The following is a 21,115-nucleotide window of genomic DNA, read 5'->3' as shown; positions in this document are numbered from 1 at the left end:
TTCTTTACACCACGAATTCGATGAACGACGATGAGAACAACCTCGTGGTTGAATCGGTCGTCGGAAAGCAGGATCGGAAACAGAGGGCGACGACTGGAAATGATGCCATCGGAGATCATCAATCGAATGAACCTAAGAGCGGTATGGGGTGTGAATGCACCACTCCCACAGGGACCAATGGTTTTCAATTGATGAGTATCCCTGTCAGTGCCAGTGGATATGTGAAACCCGAAGTGGAACAAATTGTGATACCACCTAAAGATGGGCAGAACGGATGCTACTTTGCTGCATTGAGCAGAAAAGCCTGATATATCATCTCCTTCTCCTCTTTACCGTGATCGTCCATTTTGAATCAATAAAATCCATAGAATTTTCTATAAATCACATCCCAAGGTAATAATTTCGAAATTATCAACTCGGTCAAAGATAAAGATGGCGTAAGCACTTCTCAATCAGTAAAGTAACTTCCCATGCGGAACTACAGGGTGGTCGAAAAGTCCTGGACACGTCTTAAAAGGATTACTGAGTTGTGACTTAATAAGAGCGGAACCGTTAATCAACCGTTAAGTAATTAATGATGATTATACAGGGTGTCCTGTGAGTGCTGATACAGCCTTTATCTCATCAATCGTCTGTCATAAAAATATAGTTTGGATTAGAAAAATGCTCAAAAGACGTTTGAAAATCACCCTGTTCCAGTTTTAAGAGTGAAAATACGGTGTGTCACAAAATATAAAACCTACACTTTTATACGCCCTCCCCCGTCCTCTAACTTCAACGATCAATGACCTTATATCGCAAAAGCGACAGAGTCTGGTCGTGCTCGGTTCTATACTATACTATACAATATATTAGTAGTGCACTTTTAGAAATACGGAATTTTTTCTGTTGGCCTCAGGAGATACAGGACTACCATTTCATTAACTTTATAATTGGAGGACAAGAGGGACCGTATAAGAATTTAGATTTGTTATCTTGTTGACGCTCTGTATTTCCACTCTCAAAACTGGTAAAGGTTATTTTTTGAACGTTTTTGAGCATTTTTTAAATTGAAATTATACGTCTACGACGGACGATTGATAAGATAAATGCAGCATTAGCACTTACGGGACACCCCGCATAACGATGAAACTAAATCTAATGAAATTTTGTAACGATTAACCATCATTATTACTAATCGTCAATAAGTTATGGCAAAATCGTTAATTAATTAACTTTCGATAAGTAACGATTATACTAAATCGAAAGAAGTTCTTGAAACGATGAATTATCATTTTTTTAATAGTTTAAGTACGACATAATATAAGCGAAATCTTTAATTAATAATTAACGATTAATTAATGGATCGGTATCCTGTGCGAATCAGTCTAAAGATAATCACTATAGTGAGAGCAGTGGCTGCTCTCGACGGTCGCTGCTTATGATAGTGATAGTACACTTCTTAAAGAACGACAAAAATGAAGAATGACAGAAATGACATTAAAATGTGATAATGTACCAACAGTTAATTATTGTTAATGAATTACGATTAGTCAGGAGCTAATAACTTCATGCTGGTTAATTGATTCATTTAAAACAGGCTTTTTTATCGTGTGGAGTAAATTAATTAATTAAAGTGGTTACTTATTCATTGATTAATTATTAAATAATTATAACTAGTGACTCTCGATTAGGTTGATAAATTTCAGAGGGATGGAATGAAGTGCACTTTAGTTTCTATGATATCTACCATAAAACGGATACTTTGCACATTAATTGCAGAATCATTGAGTGTATACTCTGGATAGATACGTGTACAAATAGTTTTATATACGGATATACTTATCTCACACTTACCTCACACGTTTTAACTTCCTATTATATTATAACGCTAACAACTTACAAATACCTCTTGAACTTCTAGGTATTCTGAAGACTCAATGAAAAATGACTTTTAATTAAGACTCTTATTTTAAACTTTTCCCCTCCCGTTTAATGTCCGTAGAGAAGTTCGCGACAATTTTTAAAAACAGCTTTCGCTGACAACCAACGTCTCGTGCTCGCAAATAACAAATAGGACCCCCTCTCAAATGATCTATAGCGGCATTTTAATTAACGCTTCCATCTCAAAGTAAGCGGTGACGAGATTTGTTCCCTCCTCTCGCTTTATGTTTCCGAACAAAAATACACAGTACGATTTTCTCTCGTGTTGAAATTACAACATAGAAAAATTTCTCGTCAATGCTTTCGATAAATTTTATGGCTTGTTTTCAGGTCTTTAATTTTTCTATTTCCTCGTGCTGACTGGATTGGAATTCAGCTACGTAATATGAACGTGTTTGGTTCACTTTTGATAGGTGGAAAAGCTAGATATATAGAAATACTAGATATAAATACTTGTGTTGCATAGTTAACAGGAAACCTAGTTAAAGAATCGGTATCCAGGTGACCCAACACGTGTATTCTCATTCCCGATGTTGTTTCGCCTCGATAGTTCGTCCCCAGGACGTTTCGCCCTTGACATTTGAGCCCTCCCAGAAGTTTCGTTCTCTGACATTTCACCCCGATAGAGTTAGTGAGTATTTGAGTGGCAGTATGAATAACCAAATGAGTGGGTGAGTTACCAGTTGAGGAGCACCGAGATGCTCGCGGAGAAAGGAAAAAAATTCCTACACGAAACATGTGTGCCCTTTAGTATTTTTCTCACAGGTAGGAGATATATATTGTCTTTCATTTCACCTGCACAGACCTGTCGTTTGTCTGAGCGCAGAATTTTGATATCTGTGCGTAATGACAAAATAACGTGCTGCATTATACGATGCGGGAGATTTAATTTTTTCTGCCCCGTAAAAAACTTTATGTATACGGAAGTTTTCTCCGTCGTTATCAGATTCTAAACTTCCATATTTTGTAAACTTATTTTTTTGTAACTTTACAACATGATAAAAAATATTTTTTTCTTACTTACTTTTTGTCCGTAACCGTTAACCGGTAAAAATAAGATGTTATCAGCAAAAATATGCCTTCCAGAAAATATGCAAGTAATATATGTATTAAAGGCGTAAGAGCCATCATTGAGCTAGAGTCTCTGCTGCCACCTATCTAATAAAAGCGTTATAGTTCTTCGAATGAAATTGGTGACTGGTTTATGATCAATGTGCCGCATGGGAAAAAAACCATATGGTATAATAATTTAATATTTTATGAGCAATATTATTAGAAAAATTTATTTCGAAATTTTAACAGTAATTGTTTGTATGTCAGAGAATATTATCCCCCTTCTTTTCTGTGATTGTATTATCTACTTGAAGATAGATCGGAAGCAGTTCATTTCTGCTTTATATCCTTTTTGATTAGAATCAGGGAAAGTTAGCGGTGACTACAATCTGCGAGTTTTACTGATAATATTTTACAACACACAATTAGCAACTATTAAAATCTGGAGGCTCACCTAATAATTAAAATAATATTATTGATTATAAAATATTGACTTAACATCATGCGATATTTTTTTTCATACGACTCATTAATCAAGAACCAGTCATCAATTTCAATCGAGGAATTGTAACAGTTTAATTTGATAGGTAACAGCGGGGATTCAAGCTGAATGATGTTTCTTACACTTTCTTACCGTACCACGTATAGGCATATCCAGTAGTTTCTAGAAGGCATATTTTCGCTGATAAAATTTTATTTTTACCCGTTTATCGATTATGGTCGAAAGTAACTAAGAAAGGCATCATATAGGTAAATAGGTTTACCAAATATGAAAGGTTAGAGTCTGAGAATGTGCTTCCGTGTACGCAGAGTTTTTTTTTTTTTTTTTGCTGAGAAGCGAAAAATTCCATACATTGAATAAGTGAATAAGATAGCATTTTTCTTTGTCATTCCTCACAGATATCGAAATTCGGTGCGCTGAGAAGCAGGTCTGGGCAGGTGAAATAAAAGAGAATGGACCCTCCATCTCGGAAAAAAAGGTCCCTGGTACCATCGAAATAAAAAAAAAATCAAATTCAACTCAGCGGATAAATTCAAAATTTTTACAACATTCTCATTTTTATGCCAATAATGTTCTTTCTTTTCTTTCTCCTTTCTATTCTAGCCCAAATAGTTATTCTATGTGAAAAAAAAAATTATTTACGCTTGAAGTGTCATTTGAATTTTATAATAATATAATTACTTGTGATTTTTAGGGTTATTCGAGTTACATTTTTATTGTGTGAAGAAAGAGTTTTTTTTAAATAAAATACATGCCTCTTTGACATATTTGAAATCTATTTTTGGCGATTTGTGCTTCTTTTACAAAATGCGTTATTTAGTATGACCTGACGCCCAGAAAATTCTTACCCCAAACACGGGGTTTAGTATTGCTACCGATAATTTCTACTTCCACATATACAGCTATCCCTCGAAATTTGAAATTGTAACAATAATTACATACACTAGGGCCTGTACAACAATAACAAAAACTTGAGTTGCTCTATATCAGTGATTCCCAACGTGGGCGTTAACGTCCCCCGGGGGGGGGGGCAATGGAGTATTTCGGGGGGCGGTAGAAGCAACGGGTATAACATAGAATTCTATGGGTTAGATTGCGTTGCGAGCAATGGGAGGAAAAAAATTTCTGAAGAAAGGGAAAACACATGAAATTTTCGCAATTCTCATCTGATTAATAAATAATATGACAAGTTTTTCTTTTCTTTTTTTAAATTTTCAAAACTTTATGTCCCTTAATGCGTCATTTATATAGATTTAATCGTTATCTGATTCGCCGTTATCATTGCCGGAAGTTATTTGAATAAAACTAATATTCAACCTGTTTCAGATACGTTCTTAATTATCACTTTATCCGGTTGCGGTTACGGCCAAAAACCGATAAACGATAGCACGTTTTAGAAATTCTTCATAATTATCATATCGGGAACGGATTAATCTATAAATAGCCGTGAGGAGAAATGATCGTATTTACCCAGTGAAATCGATTTCGTTTCACCCTCAGTATTGACTCTTAACTCTTGAATTGTTTCAAATATCCAGTAAAACACATTTTACGTAGAGGAAGATATAGACTTTCACGATCGGTATCAACACAGGATGATAATGAGCTTAAACAGCCGATGTGATGGATAACCGAAATGATCCAGAATGGATGAACGTCCCGACTAGAGATATGTAGGTAAGGATACGAAAGACAGCCTTCGATGAATATTCCATCCTCCAACATTTGACGATCATTGCCAATGGTGGAGCGGACACACTAATCGCCCATGACCACCTGGGTACGTATTGGACAAGCCTAGACACGAGTGTTGGCCTCATCTTTACACTACTCTATCGCTATTGTTTCTATTTCTGTTTCGCAAAGATGCCCGTCACTCGAGCGGGTGAAAACAGCGGCGAAAAACTCAATCGCATCAATGCAACAACATGAATAACCGTTGTAATAAATGACATCAAATGTGCCAGATACTTTACAACATATGAACGTTAAAAATTCCACGTATTTTACGAGAATAGCATTTGAATCCTGAGTAGAAACACACGAAACGGAAGCCAGTGAAGGAAACAGAGTTTCTGTGTATTTTGTGCACGTAAAATAGTGAATAAATCTGTTTCAGTATCTATTAGGGAATCTACCCGTTACCTGCGCTCCACGAATATTTCACGTTTATCTGGGATTCTGGTTTCAAAGCAATCTATTGGAGGGTCCGATCCCTAGACAATAGTGTTCCGATTCAGTTTATCCTATTCGCCATTCCTTTGAATTGGAAAATCCTATAGCATAAAGGTTGTCTTTCAGTATTCAGAAATGCGAAAGCAGACATTTTAAAGTGGATTTTGTATCACAGGAACAAAAACAAACTCTTTTGCTGTATACATTACAACTTTCTATAGATAGATGGCTATCTATAGAGCGTGATGTTGCATTGAACAGCACAGTGTTTCTCAATCCATGGTCTGCGGACCAAAGATAGTCCGAAAAAATGGCTTGGGAGAACCGCAGCAGACTTGATTATTGAATTCTACTTAAACAAATTAATGAATTCTACTTAAACAAATTAATGAATTCTACTTAAACAAATTAATGAATTCTACTTAAACAAATTAATGAATTCAACAAATCGGGGGTTCTGAACCTGTGGATCGTGACTGAAAATTGGGTCACAGGTACTTCCGAGATGAGTCGTTGAATGCCACTTACAGCCAGGAATTCTTGAGCTATGGGTCACGACCCAAACTTGGGTTGTGAAGGGGTTTCTGAGATTCATCATACAACAAAACTACTCAAATCCAGAGCCTCTAGACCTATGGGTCGTGACCCAAACTTGGTTCGCAGGGGCTTCCTGGATGAGCCGTAGAAATTCACTTGTAGCCAGGTGGTTCTTAATGATCGTGACCCGAACTTGATTCGCAGGGACTTTCGAGATGGGGTGTACAAAACAAAGGGATTCTTGAGTAATGGGGGTCACGACCCAAACTTGATTCGTAGGGGCTTCCTGGATGAGACGTACAAATTCACTTACAACCCTTTTATATATTACGCACTTATTGCGTCACTGGTTTCACGAATTTCAGAAAACAATCATTAACAAGATCAGCTCTGCGCCCCGTGAGATTGCTTGTTTTCTAAAGTTAGTGAAACCAGTGAAATAGCGGTTAAAAAAAGTCAAGAACCCCTGCAATAAATATATTGTATATTCTTATTTAGGGTCACCAATGCGGGATATTGCGATCCTAAATACGGGATATCACTAACTGTAGCCAAAAAAAAAAAAAATGCAACTTCCAACAAATTTGCAAATTAATACTAAAAGGAATAAGGGGGGGGGGGAGTAATTAAAATATAGTAACAAATCGCAGTGAACAAAAATGCAATTGAGGGAAAAACATTCAAATGACTGGGTGACCATATTGCATTGTGAAAAATAAGGGGAGCTCTGGGTCCTTAAATACAGAACGTTGCCAATCGTATTCACTAACGTTCCCACAAGTCTTCTTGAGTAATGGGGGTCAAAAATGGAACAAATGTATAAAAAATCCAAAACAACTGAAAACATAAGAATGTCCCGTAATACGGGACACAAGGGGTCCGTCGAATTGCTTCAGACATTTTATTGGTCCTTGTGTTCAGAAAGGTTCATGTCTGTTTGTGCTTACGAATGTGCATTATTATTATTTTTTTCATTTTGCGCATGTGCAGTGTCTTCATGCTGCTATGTGGACGTGTGGGCACCGTGATGAACACATAACGACAACCGAAGTTCAAACACCACTTGTCATCTGAAGATGTTTTTCTCTGATTTTCCAATATCAACACACGAACGCGAACCCATTAGAAAAAGTCTTCTACACGGATAGCAAGCTGGCCTGCAACATTTAAAATTCACTCATTATACTGACAGGGGTGAAATAAACCGCTGTGGTTGGTGGTTGCTTTAGAATTCGATGGTGAGATGACAACTCTTTTCAAACTCGCAACGGGCATTCTTCAGTAGCAAACTGCGCACGTTCGGGAGGTATGTTATTTCATTTTTTTTTTCTCATTATATTCAAAGAGGCAACAATTGGTTTTCGTTCTCAGAGGAATGATGCGGGGTGAATGTGTGGTTCAATAGCAGTTGCAGTATCTTCTGACATCACTTACTTACATAAACCATTTTGACTTATGTCGGTAGCGTGTGCATCGCGTGACAAGCATTAGAAATGTTTAAGGAAATCAATTCGCCCATCACCTTTCAGAGAAGTTCTGTTATTGGATTCCAGCCACAAGAACAGACATTCGTCGCCTCTTCTTAATCGAGAATGATTCCGATCTATCGCCATTACAGGGCTACCACTTTACGCCTTGCCACTTACGCCTGCCTTTCTTAATCGAAGAGTGATTCCGATCTATCGACATTACGGGCTACCACTTTACGCCTTTCAAGAGAAAGTGAGCTGTTTTGGAAGTGTTTGTACTTTATAGTCAGCGTGTGTATACAAGGTGATCGCTCAATTCCCCTTGCCGCATTTTACCGGCGAACCGTTGATCCTAGAGGTATACTGCCAGATAGAAAAATTATTCATATATATAGAATTCAGATATACGTCATTCGCGATGCAAGGGGTTGTATAGTTATCAAAATGAAAAAACAATAACTTTTTATACATACACCCCTATCGTCCAAAATTCAATTACAAAGTTGTCAATCTACCTCTCATGAGATCAAGAAAAGTTCCGCATTTCGAAGTGCAATATTCACTGAGATATTTGAATTCCAAAAGCGGAGAAATGTTGGGAAAGAACAGTATAAATCGTTAGTCTATGCTTAACATAATATTGTTAAGCATTTTATAACTTAATTCGCTTAGAAACGTTGAGTTTCTTTTGTTTTTCTTTTGGGCTCAGGAATGACGAGGGGAAACAATTTTCTGATGGGATTTTTGAGAAGAGAGTGTCCGTATAAAAAGTTCGTTTATTTATTTATTTATTTTTGTGATAACTATACAATTCCTTGCAACATGAATGACGTGTCTGAGTGCTACACGTTATTTGGATAATTTTCCTAACTGGAAGTTTGCCTCTACGATCAATGGTGCGCCAGTAAAATACTGCTTGGGGAATAAAGTAATCACTAGGGCTCGGATTTCTATGTCTTTTGCATATTTCGCCTTTTTTTACATGATAAAGCATATTTTAAAAATTTCAAGGCATATTTTTTGCATATTTCTTAATTTTAGATATAAAGTAAATTTTTCTCCCCGCTATTTTGATTCAGACTATTTTTTTTTGGTTCCAGCCTCAAACGAGAGCCCGTTGGGCTAGGATTTTTATGCACTAAAACTAGACGTGGTTGCTGATTGGTAAAAAAATTCTGAAATTCAGGTTTTTTCAACCAATCAGCAATGACAGTGAATTTTTAGAGCATAAAAATACTATCTCTTCATGTGACACTAATTTTTTTTGGCTATAAATGGATTAATCGTCTGAGTCGGTGATGGCAACTCGTGGGGAAAAGTGGCTAAAACTGTCCCTTTGAGGGAAATTTGTCAGCGTTTGTGAGGGAAATTTTGAGAGTTTTTACCAAAAATAAGAATTATTTAAACTTTTTTTTTTAATTTTGTGCAATGCTTTTCTAAAGCTAAGCATAGTACTTGGCTAGGTAATTTTACCTATAGAACTTTTGCACTGCACTGCATTTTCACTGCCCTGCCACAACCTTCCTGATACAAAATCCAAGAGTAAATCTCGAAACCTGTGATCCCATTCATATACTAGAGCTCAGAGAATTGCTCGAGAACAACGCATAGCGCAAGTGTGTACTCGGAAGTGCCTTTATAAACACCACGATTCACATATTCTTTCCAGAACATTTTAAACATCCACCTCACGATCTTCTTACACATTTCACATGACAAGGAACACACTGTGCATGATCAAATCATTGCCAATATGATTAAAATTAACATCTATTTAAATGTAGAGCTGCTGCGTATGAGGAAAAATTATGAGCTCGTGCCTTTTTATGAAGATATCATTGCACGGTCCTTATTTTTAAAAAAGGAATTATTGAATAGATATGAAAGTAAAAAAGTGTAGAACATTGCAGAATATTCTTCATGTTTACTTCTGGATAAAACCACTCAAAATAATCTTGAGGGAAATGTTTTCGTGCTTCGTGTGGAAAGTGCTCCGTTCACAAAAATATTATAAATGACTGTCAGTGTCTAAAATTCGTGTTTGATCTTTCTTCGAACTAGCCATTAGGAAGGTTGCGGTAAATGAATATACGGCTTGTTCCCGTCGAGAAAATTCCCAAAAAACTCACTGTTGGTGTTGAAAGCTCCGATTGTGTGTATATTTACTGGATAAGCACGAGGTTACTTATGGGTATATTGCCTCTTAGAAAATAATCACCAACAAAGAAAATGAGTTTCCTTATAAATTTCGTGATAGGATTCACACTGGTGTTTAAAACTTCGGAAAATGGTATTGTGTGAAATTGCGAGAAGCTCGGATTATTTACATGCGTGTTTTATCGTTTGGAAAAAAATTGTTCATTGCTCTTTATTACGTGCAATATACAAGGTGTCGTACGGTCAATATACATACTAATGTTGTTATATTCTGAGGTGTATCGATACAGCCTTAAATACCGATCATCGAATTATGAAACTTTCGGACTGTCTCGGCCGAAAAATACGGTGAATTGTCAAAGCCTTTCGGAAGACCAAAACATATCTGCACAGATTCTTATGCAAAATCGCGCCGTGTTCGTAAAAGACTTTCGCCGGAAATGCTCACCAAAACGGAACATTTCCAAAATTTAAATGCTGATAACATCTTTGGAGATGTATGCAAAAATATTTGAATATCTTTATATAACTCCCGTGTGCTACCTGTAAGCAGGCCGCAGCCTGTTCCATTCCGGAAGAAAAAAAAATTTTTTTTTTTCACTTCTATACTGTAAATTCAGTCTTTTGGAAATTTCCCCTTTTCAAATAAGCTCAACTGTAAAATTAAAGTTGTTCTACGGACTAATGAAAAAAATTATAATAAATACTGAATGATTCCGAAATTTCATGTGGTACTTGACCCTGCAAAATTTGGATGGAAATTCACCATCCAAATATGATAGCAAGATATGATAGTAATAAGACAGTAAGAATTGAATTATTTTTTTATTTCGCCAATATATTTATACAAGCAATTTCGGAACATCTCAATACTTCGAAAACAGTGGCAAAAATCAAGCCAAATAACTCTAAAAATTCTCATCGAAATGTCTCACAGGCTGAATTTCTTTCAGTACAATAAATGCAGACGCGATTTTGTTTTTTTATTAACGTTTTACCCCCGAAAAACCCCTTGTTTTTGAGTTTTCATGAGAAAATAAAACTACTTACCAAATTTGATATTTATAGCTTCGGTGGTTTTGCCTCGGCGATGATGAATAAATCAGTCAAGACATGTTATTTTATACATATGGATTAACCATTTGGCGAGTACATCTTTCTCTACACATTTATTGAAGGGGAGCGGGGGGGGGGGGTTAGTAAAAATCAACCTCGTTTGAATGAACCAATTTCCACTGTAATTTGATCAGCTTCTTTCCAGTGATCTCCAGTTAAGGTAATTAAGAAAATAAATAACAAATTTGAATAAAGTAATAGCACGTGCCAAAATCTGCAGCGTGTCACAAACACTTACAGCAAAACTCGGTGTTAACGACCCCGTTTTCTGTTTCAGATTAGGTCAATAATTCATTCCAAGGTCTTTCTTTTTTTGTTCTCCAACATACATCAAACAATTATTACTATTGCTCCGATACTAAAATAAATGGCGCGGAATGATTCATGTTACCCCCCCCCCCCTCCTTCCCCCGTGTCTCGCCGCCCTTGAACATGAAGTGCCACCGAGCAGATGGGAAATAAATGTCATTTTTCATCGCACCGTGAAATGCGCACAAAAGTAACTAAAAAATATGGATTTATAAACGCGTGAGAAGATTTTCCATCTGTGTGTAAACGGGAAAATATCACTAATGGATAAAAATGCGATACGTTAACCTTGAGGGGAAATTTTTCTTCAGTATATTTTTACATAGATGTCTTCAATTATGCCTCTGACATGATACGAGTCAGTTAATCTTCCTTTTGTCGAAGAATAATCGCTGTCTTATCCCACTTATTCGCCGTCATTCATGTGACGTTAAGTCTTAATTGCTGCTTTATGTTAATTACCGTTTACATCCCCGAGTGCTTATAAATTGGCCAACTTATCATCCAGAAATTGATAAATTGCTAAAGGGAAAATAATTATGCTGAATATATATTACGTACATTGGGATTTTTTTGGTGGGATTTCTCAGAAAATTTACGTAAATTTACATATAATATTAAAAACATTGGAAGAGTTATATGAAGGGAGAGAGAGAGGGGCTAAAAGTGTCATATAGGATCTGTTATTTGTAATGTTTTTGGATTTAAGAGAATTTTTAGATGTGGTTATGATTTTTCTGCTGAATTAAGCCGTTATACCGCTTTCTGTACTAGGTTCTGCTAGGTGACTTTTGAGTGCAAAATCAAGTTTAAGCATCTAGCTTTTGACTATGAATCCGCCATGGTCCCGTGTGTATTTGAATATACAGGGTGCACATCAAACAGGTGTATGCCATTTTACTGGCGATCCGGTGATTCTAGAGGTATACATCCGAGTAGGAAAAGTTTTCAAATAACGTGTAGTACTTAGATATGTCATTCCTGTTTGAAGGGGTTGTATAGTTATTAAAATAAGAAACATAACTCTTTATACAATCTCCGTGCTGCTGAAAACCCAATTAGAAAGTTGTTGTCTTGTCTCTCCTAATGCCAAAAATAATTCATGTTTTCAAATGCAGTATTCACTGAGATATTGAAATTTGAAAAACGGAGTAAAGTTGGAAAAAAACAACAACATTGAATGCGGGTAAAATGAGTTTTTCTGCATTTTTGAACTGTTTTTTTCCCAGCTTACCTCAAATTCGAATACCTCAGTGGCTATTGCACTTCGAAACATGGATTTTTTTACGTCGGCCTCAGAAGAGATAGGGCAACTAATTTTTAACTGGGTTTTGTGGCATACGGGGACTGTATAAAAAGTTATTTTTTTGTTTTAATAACTATACAACCCTTTGCAACATGAATGATATATCTGAGTGCTACACGTTATTTGAAAACTTTTTCTATATGGATGTACACCTCTAGAATCAACGGCTCGCCAGTAAAATGATATACACCTGTTTGCTACACACATGGTAAACACATAGGGGGAAAAAACATTATACCAATTTCTTTTCTAATTTTGTTTTTGTATTTTTGAAAGTAGGCTACATATTTTAGTGTCATTTCGTAGAAAATACGGCTATGTAAATACAATACTTTTCTTTTTAATCTAGACCATAGTTTCCCAACCTTTTTTGTCCCATCACCCCCTTCTTCAGAAATTTTATCTCCCATCGCCCCCAACGCAATCTAACCCATAGGATCTTCCGTTATACCCGTAGCTTCTACCGCACCCTGGAACTTTCCATCGCCCCCAAGGGAGACGTTAACGCCCACGTTCGGAATCACTGATCTAGACAATTCCTAGGAATCTTTATCATCGTTTCCTTGTCGATGTCACTTTTTGAGAGCTTTTGAAATTTTGCATGTTCAGATATTGAAAATAAAATTCAAGGTAAAAACTATATTCATATTTGCTAAAAAATATTTTATCTGTTTATAAATAGTGCTAAAATCAAGGAAAAGTCATATCCAAGGCGAACTCAAAATACTTTACCCTCAAGTAACCATTTTCGCTAAAATGAAAAAAAAAACCACTCTAATTAATTAAATTGCGGTGCTGATGCATTTCTGGCAATGAAAAATATGCTAACAGCACCAATGTACATACGTATCTGTTAAAAAAAAGTTTTGAACACGTTTTTATCGGGGTGAACCATCATCGTATCATATTCAAATTTGAAAAATTAAATTCTATTCCAACTTTTCGGAAATTATTCTGAGTATGTGGCTAGTATTTTTTTTCTAATATTTGTTTGTAAAGTGCAAAAAATCGTCAATTGCATAAAATTCTATTGCAGAATTTTCTATTTTTTGGGTATATTTTTCCCCCTGAAAAAAAAAAAGAAACTCCCTTTTTCCCCTTTATTTTTATTCTTCTATGTATAAATTATATTTCTTCCCCTCCCCCCCTTTGGAAGTTGCGGTGTATACGAAAAATGTTTAAGGCCCATTTATCTTGTTATACTTTAAATAATGCTTAAACAAAATTCCGAGAATTTTTCTGGGAAATTCCGAGTCTAATCAGCTACGGACTGAATCGAATATACCATTGCCCGGGAAATCTGATTAAATTTTGAACCGCCTCGTTTCCGGAATTATTCGAGATACGAATCCTTACTCGCATGACGGGGATGAATATCTTTCATTTTGAAAGTTGAATTTAAACTTTTAAGGGTCAACACAAAAGAACATTCCATAGGAAATATATATTGTATGTATTGGTTATATTGGTGGAAAAATCGAATAGAATGCTCATTTCCAGAAAGGTCTTTTCGCGTTCTCTGGAAGTCATTCTTCCGATTTTCCGAGGTTTATTTTGTCCTAGACTGAAGTATGCTGTAAGTATTATCACAGAAGTTGTTTTTTTTTTAATTTGTACATCGATATAGAGTGGCTAATGCAATCAAATGCTTTAGCGAAATCTGCATAAATTACATCGAGCTGGCATCTATTAGCTATGACTTCAACAATATATGTATTGCGGTAAAGAATATTGGTAACTGCAGATCTATTTCTAATGAAATCATGCTGATTTGGGGAGATGCAGGTACCGTTGAGTTGCTGTATATTTGATATAGTTTAGATATGCATTCAACATCCATATTTTTTATGGGGTTTTTTTTCAGCCACCTCGTTGGGTATTTTGTTGGTGGTTTATGGTCTTTATATTTGTAGTTATATGAATTTGAAGTAAAAATATTTGTGTTGGGTACGGTGAATGCGGCAAATTCTGTGATTGAGCATAATCCCAAGTATACCCTATATGCATTTTACTTCACACCAACTAGTAACGGCAACTGCGTAATCCCCAGTTCGTGTTAGTAAATATGTTAAACTATCAATGAAATTACTAACATTTACCTTGATAACCTTGAATATTGTATGCGCTCATGGTGATATTAGTTCCCAATATGTATTACCTTCATAGCAATGTTTATGTGCATTCCCAATGGTATAAAAAAGGGAAAAATTTTGTGATGTAAAATAATGTATGCGTGTAATTCAAATGTGAATGCCCAGCACTGTCAACGGAGTCTCTGTTTGATTATTCCCGTCGCAGTGGAGGCTCTGTGTGTTTTCTATGTGTGTTTATGTCGCATATTCTGCAAAAGGAAAGGGAAAAAAAAACTGCCCTGTACTGTGGAATGAGGCTATGTTTCTTCGTTTCCCGACACAGTGGAGGCGCTGTATATATATTTTGTATACATAGTGTATTTAGGCCATTCTAAAATCTCTCCCACTTCAACATGCCAGCTTATTTTTCTCCTTTCTTGCCCAAAAGTTTTTTTTTTTCCATATTTCTTTCGAAATCCCAGGCTGCGGTCGCCGACCCTTATGTGCCACTGGGCACATTTTTTTCTGGGCACAAATTTTTCTCCCAAGTCAGTGGGTTCAGCTGTTCATTTCAGTCAAATGTCTTGTACGTTGCATCGAGTTGATGGTTGTCTTCATGGGAAGAACGACGCGAGTGATTCGATACTTGCGAGCACGGGGCAAGGAGAGCCACCACTGTAAATCTTTGCTTACTTTTTCAACACAACTCTGCCTCTTTTGAGGTAACGGAAGTGAGATGCTTTACATCAGTCCGGGGTTGTGAGCGGTTCTATCTCTCTATCTATTAAAATGTTCCGGAATTCTGAGTGAACTTTTCTTTAGGATGATGAATTCAATCGGTAATGTTGGTTTTATGGAAGAGTATTAAAGAGTACTTTTGCCCAATTTGAAATCACCAACGAAAAAGGCGAAAACAGGGGAAAAATACATTATAGTTATTTTTTAGTTTGCAAAGCACCGACAGCATTTTGTCGAAATGCATTGGGGATTTTGTATTTCTTCGTGTATTTGCCTTTTTCGTTCGTGATTTCTGAGAATGTTGGTTTCGTTCGCACACGTTGATACACGCGAAGAAAGTCATAAATTACAAGACACACGAGACTAATAAAATAATTTTTGTGACTTCATCTTTTATATCGCACCCATTTTTATTTAATTCATTTGACAAAATATGTCAATTGTACGTATTACATATATGGAAAATTGATAAACGGACCATACAGGGTGCGTAGCTAAGCATAGGTGCACACATTGCAAATTATCGGCAAAACGTTGATCCTAGAGGCATACTTCAAATTAAGAAAAATTATCAAAATAACGTATGGACCAGTATTATTCGACAATATAATCTTGAAAGGTGATTTCACTCCCGTCCAAAATTTTAAGTGGTATTTTTTTTGTAAAAAAGAGGGGAATATTTTTTTTTATCAGTGAGAAATTACAAAAAATTACCTATTTGAAGGAGTATTTTCACTCCTCAAAAAAAATTTGAAGGAGTAAAACTGAATTATGATGCGTGAATCACCCATTGGCGAACACTGGTGTGGACCTCCGATAAGTCATTCATATTGCAAGGTGTTGTGTAGTTATTAAAACAAAAAATAGCTTTCCATACGGACGCCCTGTGCTCATAAACCTGATGAGAAAAATTATTGTCCTGTCTCTCTACTGAGAGGCCAACAAAAAACTTCCATGTTTCTGAGGCATTTGAATTCAAAAAACCGAGAAAAGTTGGGGGAAAACAACGTAAATAAAAGGCAGTAAAAGGCATTTTATCAAAATATTAGTTAGCTTAAAAACTAATATATGTGTCTGAATACGTAATGCATAATATACTGCTTTATTCCTACGCATCTAATATTGTTTCCCATGAGATGATGGAAATTTTAATTTCTTTCACGCACAGTTTGCATAGCGAATACACAAACGTAAAAAAAGTAAGCATCAATATCATCAACTAGATATATTTTAGAGGTGTCACAACCTCCGAGCCTTCGAAAAAGTCAATTTTTACAAATTTATCATAAAACAAATATTTAACTTAATTGCAAAAGAAATGCAAAAAATTTTACATCAATTGGTTCTTTCAATGTAAAAAGAAAGAAAAAAAGAAGTGAATGGCAATGGAGTAAAAGTATCAAAGAGACAAATTTTCAGCACGTTTTTTATTTTCAGATTGGTATTTTTACATTTTAGACATTGCGGGCCAAATTAAAATTTCCATAAAGCCCGCGGGACAACAAGTTATTCTGCGGTATTCTACGTTATTAAAGACAGTTCCCCAAATTTGTTGAATGCTCTTTTATTTACTCTTAATTTATTTCTTTCATTAAAGCCGAATTTTTATTTTTTTTCAAATAATTGCCTTCTGTTAATTAATTCTTTTTAGTCAATTCTTCTTTATTGAATCTGAAGTTTTTTCATTAATTTTAGATTTCCATTTATTATGAAATTATATGTTTTAAAAATTCTTAATCCTCATGAATTATTACTTTAAACAATTCTGTGAAATCGCTCTTGAAAATTCTGAAATTATTTTTATCAGTAGTTCTGCTAGTCCGGCCTATATGTTTTGTAACAAGTTTTCATTAATTACAAATTTTCATAATTATGAAATTATATTTTTTTCAATAACTCTGAAATTATTTGTTACATTACGATGGTTTTTTTACATTTCTGTATATTCTGTAAATTTGACGTTTTAGATGCCGAGTTTGGCCTGTTGTAATATGTAGTCTGTCTATATGAGATCATAGGCCTCAAAACCTGTGTTGGCTCAGGGTCCTCCGAATCCGTTATGACGGTCCTTTTAATGTACCAAATGCACAGCATTACTATTGCATCAGGAAAGTATCTCACACTTTAAAGTGCAGCAGTACAGATTTCAGTAGCCAGAGATATTAAACGAATTTGTTTCTGGAATTTAATCGGTTTCTATGTAAAAAAGGTAGACATTTTCTAAACAGTGTTCGGCGGGCTACACGAAGAAGCTCGGAGGGCAACATTTGGCCCTCGGGTCATAGATCGAAGACACCCCTCCCCGCTGTAAGTTAAATATTTTTTGAAGTGATTTTTGAAAAATCGATTTTTTTTTTACTGCTTGAAGATCAATTATTTTTAAGATTAATTAATTCTACTAAAAAACAAAACGTAAACTTACGTCTCAAAATGACGTTGCCGACGAGCGTTGCAGGCATGCAAAACAGAAGAACTAGAATATCAGCACATGCCAAATTAACGATGAAGTAATTGGTGACGGTCTTCATCCTGGGAGAACGCATCACGACGGCCACGACGAAACTGTTTCCGAATAATCCCAGCAAAAAGACTACGGTGTACGCGAAGCAATAGATGATGGTTATGTCCAGCGAATGACGTAACCACATGTCTTCCATGGACAGTAACTGCTCTCCACTGAAATTCCGATCCGATATAGTCAAGTTGATCGGTGACGATGACTCCAAAGTTGAGGTTGAATCCTGATCTTCGAATAGTACGTAGGGACTTATTGACGTGAACATGTTTTGAGACGCTGCATTCGATTCTGCGGGTACATTACGCGTGATATCTTCGGGATCGAAAACTAAATCGACCATCTTAATATTCTTAATCACTCAATCTTCATTCATAATAATAGTGAAATATATTCGCAGATTTATGAAATTTAAATATTTCGATTCCAAAATGTTTTTCCATATCTTTAGTTCATTTTCGAATCCATTTTTAGAACCTGATCGATCATAAGCAATTTGCTTCTCATGAATTTGCGATTCAGCTAATGATAATCAAACATAAATCACCTTTTTCTGAAATTCCTGAATATGATGACAATATTTACATGCGTTTTGTTTCTTATTCAACGGAAAACACTTATTATAAATTCCAAAATATTTCTCACAATTCATAAACAGTAAAAGATCTGTGGAAAAGTCGGAAAATCAGCGGATTTTTTCTGGAAATAAAATAAATTTCCAAAATCTTTTCCACGTCTAAAATTCCATCTGAATATTCTTAATCTATCAGTAAGAAATGTTTATATCCATAATAATCATACAATATATTCACAAATGAAATTTTCGTATTTTTAATTTCATGCTGTCTTTCCATATCTTTCATCAACTTTCTAATATTCATTTTTAGAGAATCCGATCCTTCTCACAGATTCCTCTGAAATTTCGATTTAGCCAATAACAATCAAAATTAAATAGTTTTTTTCTGAAATTCCTGATTATGATTCAACTATATTCACATATCCAGGTTTGTTTTCTTATTCAACTGAATTTGTGCTTTTTAAATTCCATGACACGTCTCAAAATTCATAATCACTAGAAAATCACTGGAAAAGTCCAAAAAATAAAAAAATCACTGGATATAATATCAACATTCAAATCCTTTTCAACATATCTATTTGCATTTAATAAAATTATTGTTTTCCGTGTACTAAAAAAATTTATAAGAAGAATTGTCAAACTATACTTTCATGTGTTCATACTCTTTCCAACTTGCACAATATCCCAATTAAGAACTTGAAACTTTTCTTTGCACAATTTGTTTGTTTTTTTGTTTTTTTTCAACCGGATAAGATCAAATCACAAATTGATGGAAGTTTTGTTGACGGAAACTTGGAACTTTTTTATCCTAAAAATAGTCTATTTTATTTTTACCTTTTTCTTTCTCCAGGCCAGGTGCCTCTTTATATTCCAAATGTTGCGTGTGTTTTGTGCCTCATGAGCATTTGAAAGACACCGCGGAAAAGACAAGCTCCAACGTTCAATCGGCTGCCGAAGAAAACGCCAATAACGGCGCCAAAAGAGCATTGGAACTACTCCTAAAACTATTATTAGAAGAAAACAATTATATTCAAGTTTTCACCCACATGAAAACTAATAGTTTTTAACTGTATTTATTTATTTCATTCGGAATTTGAAAAGTTAGAGAATTGTTCAATTTTAAAAGATGTTTCTTTCTTAATTTCAAATACAAAAAAGCTCGCAATTGTATTTAAATTGCATTTAAGACAACGTTAGAATTTAGAAATTTTTATTGATTTTGATTGATATTATTTTATTGATATTGATGAGAAAATTTGGCTTAAAAATAATTTCGAGATATATGTGTTAAATGAAAAGTTATATTTCATGTTAAACTGAAATTATTTCATGTTAAACTGAAATTATTTCATGTTAAACTGAAATTATTTCATGTTAAACTGAAATTATTTCATGTTAAACTGAAATTATTTCATGTTAAACTGAAATTATTTCATGTTAAACTGAAATTATTTCATGTTAAACTGAAATTATTTCATGTTAAACTGAAATTATTTCATGTTAAACTGAAATTATTTCATGTTAAACTGAAATTATTTCATGTTAAACTGAAATTATTTCATGATTTATCTTTATATATGACAGATTTATAAGTAATTATGGATACATTATACAGTAGAACTCCGTTATAACGAGTATGGCTCATAACGACAATCTCGGTATAACGAGTGATTTGCTGGTGATTGTCAAAGAGTTAATGTTACAAAAAACATCCACTTACAACAGGAAGTCCGTTATAACGATAATTTTTCCTGTTATTATGAGTTGTCGTTATAACGGGCCTCTACTCTGTTTATATTCATGAGAGAGAGAGAAATACATATTATTTATATTTATGACATACAGTATGACCTTTTTATTTTATATTTGTTCATGATACATTTATTATATGCATTTATTTATTTTATATGTTATACTTCATATTTACGAATTTATTTGAAAAATTATCAAAAAATCATGATTCAGCAAAATTATTAAAAAAATTATGGTTTTCCAAAATTATTAAAAAATAAAATCTTTCAAAATTTATTGAACAATTATAAAGTGGCAATTACATTTATACTAAATTCGTGAATGTCCATTTTCATTCATTGTATAAAAAAATTATGATTCAGCTAAATTATTAAAAAGATACCACTTGAAAATATTTTAAAATATGATATTAAAACATATAAATTGTTGAAAAATTATGATTTAATGAAATTATTAATGATTATAGATTAACGACATTATCAAAATATCATGATTCACGCATTAATCAAAAAATATTATTTCGAAAAATGGAAAATTACGGTTTAAGGAAATTATCAAAAAATAATGATTCGTGAATCATGGTTCAAAAATTTATTTAAAAAAATATGATTCAGCAAATTTATTATTTAAAAAAACTATTATTCAACAGAATTGTTGAAAAATTCGGACTTAACTAAATTATCAAAAATTCAATTAAACAAATTGTCTAAAAATATGATTGTTAAAAATGTATTTAAAAATAAATATGATTCACACAAATTCATTTGAAAAATGTAAGTTTACGAATTTATTTGAAAAATTATCAAAAAATTATGATTTAGAAAAATTATTAAGAAAATTATGATTTTTCGAAATTATTAAAAAATATGATCTTTCAAAATTATTAAACAATTATAAATTGGCAAAAGTTTCAA

The 21,115-nt window shown here is 34.2% G+C and overlaps 1 protein-coding gene across 1 annotated transcript in view; it reads right to left on the bottom strand.

The window, feature by feature from the left end:
• LOC149068622 (neuropeptide SIFamide receptor-like) overlaps positions 1-18,611 on the bottom strand; it is an 88,864-nt gene extending 70,253 nt beyond the window's left edge. Inside the window, exon 1 of the mRNA XM_089251096.1 lies at positions 17,780-18,611. Coding sequence (XP_089107222.1) covers positions 17,780-18,215 — 436 coding nt within the window. The 5' untranslated portion in view covers positions 18,216-18,611. The remainder of the gene's footprint in view (positions 1-17,779) is intronic.
• Positions 18,612-21,115: the final 2,504 nt, after the last annotated feature.

Source organism: Pholcus phalangioides, unplaced genomic scaffold (assembly GCF_987345545.1).
Source record: "Pholcus phalangioides strain wild (caught in Gottingen) unplaced genomic scaffold, Ppha-v1.0 ptg000024l_1, whole genome shotgun sequence".
Lineage (NCBI taxonomy): Eukaryota > Metazoa > Arthropoda > Arachnida > Araneae > Pholcidae > Pholcus > Pholcus phalangioides.
Note: the sequence above shows the minus strand (reverse complement) of the source record. Positions and strands in the feature narration are given on the sequence as shown.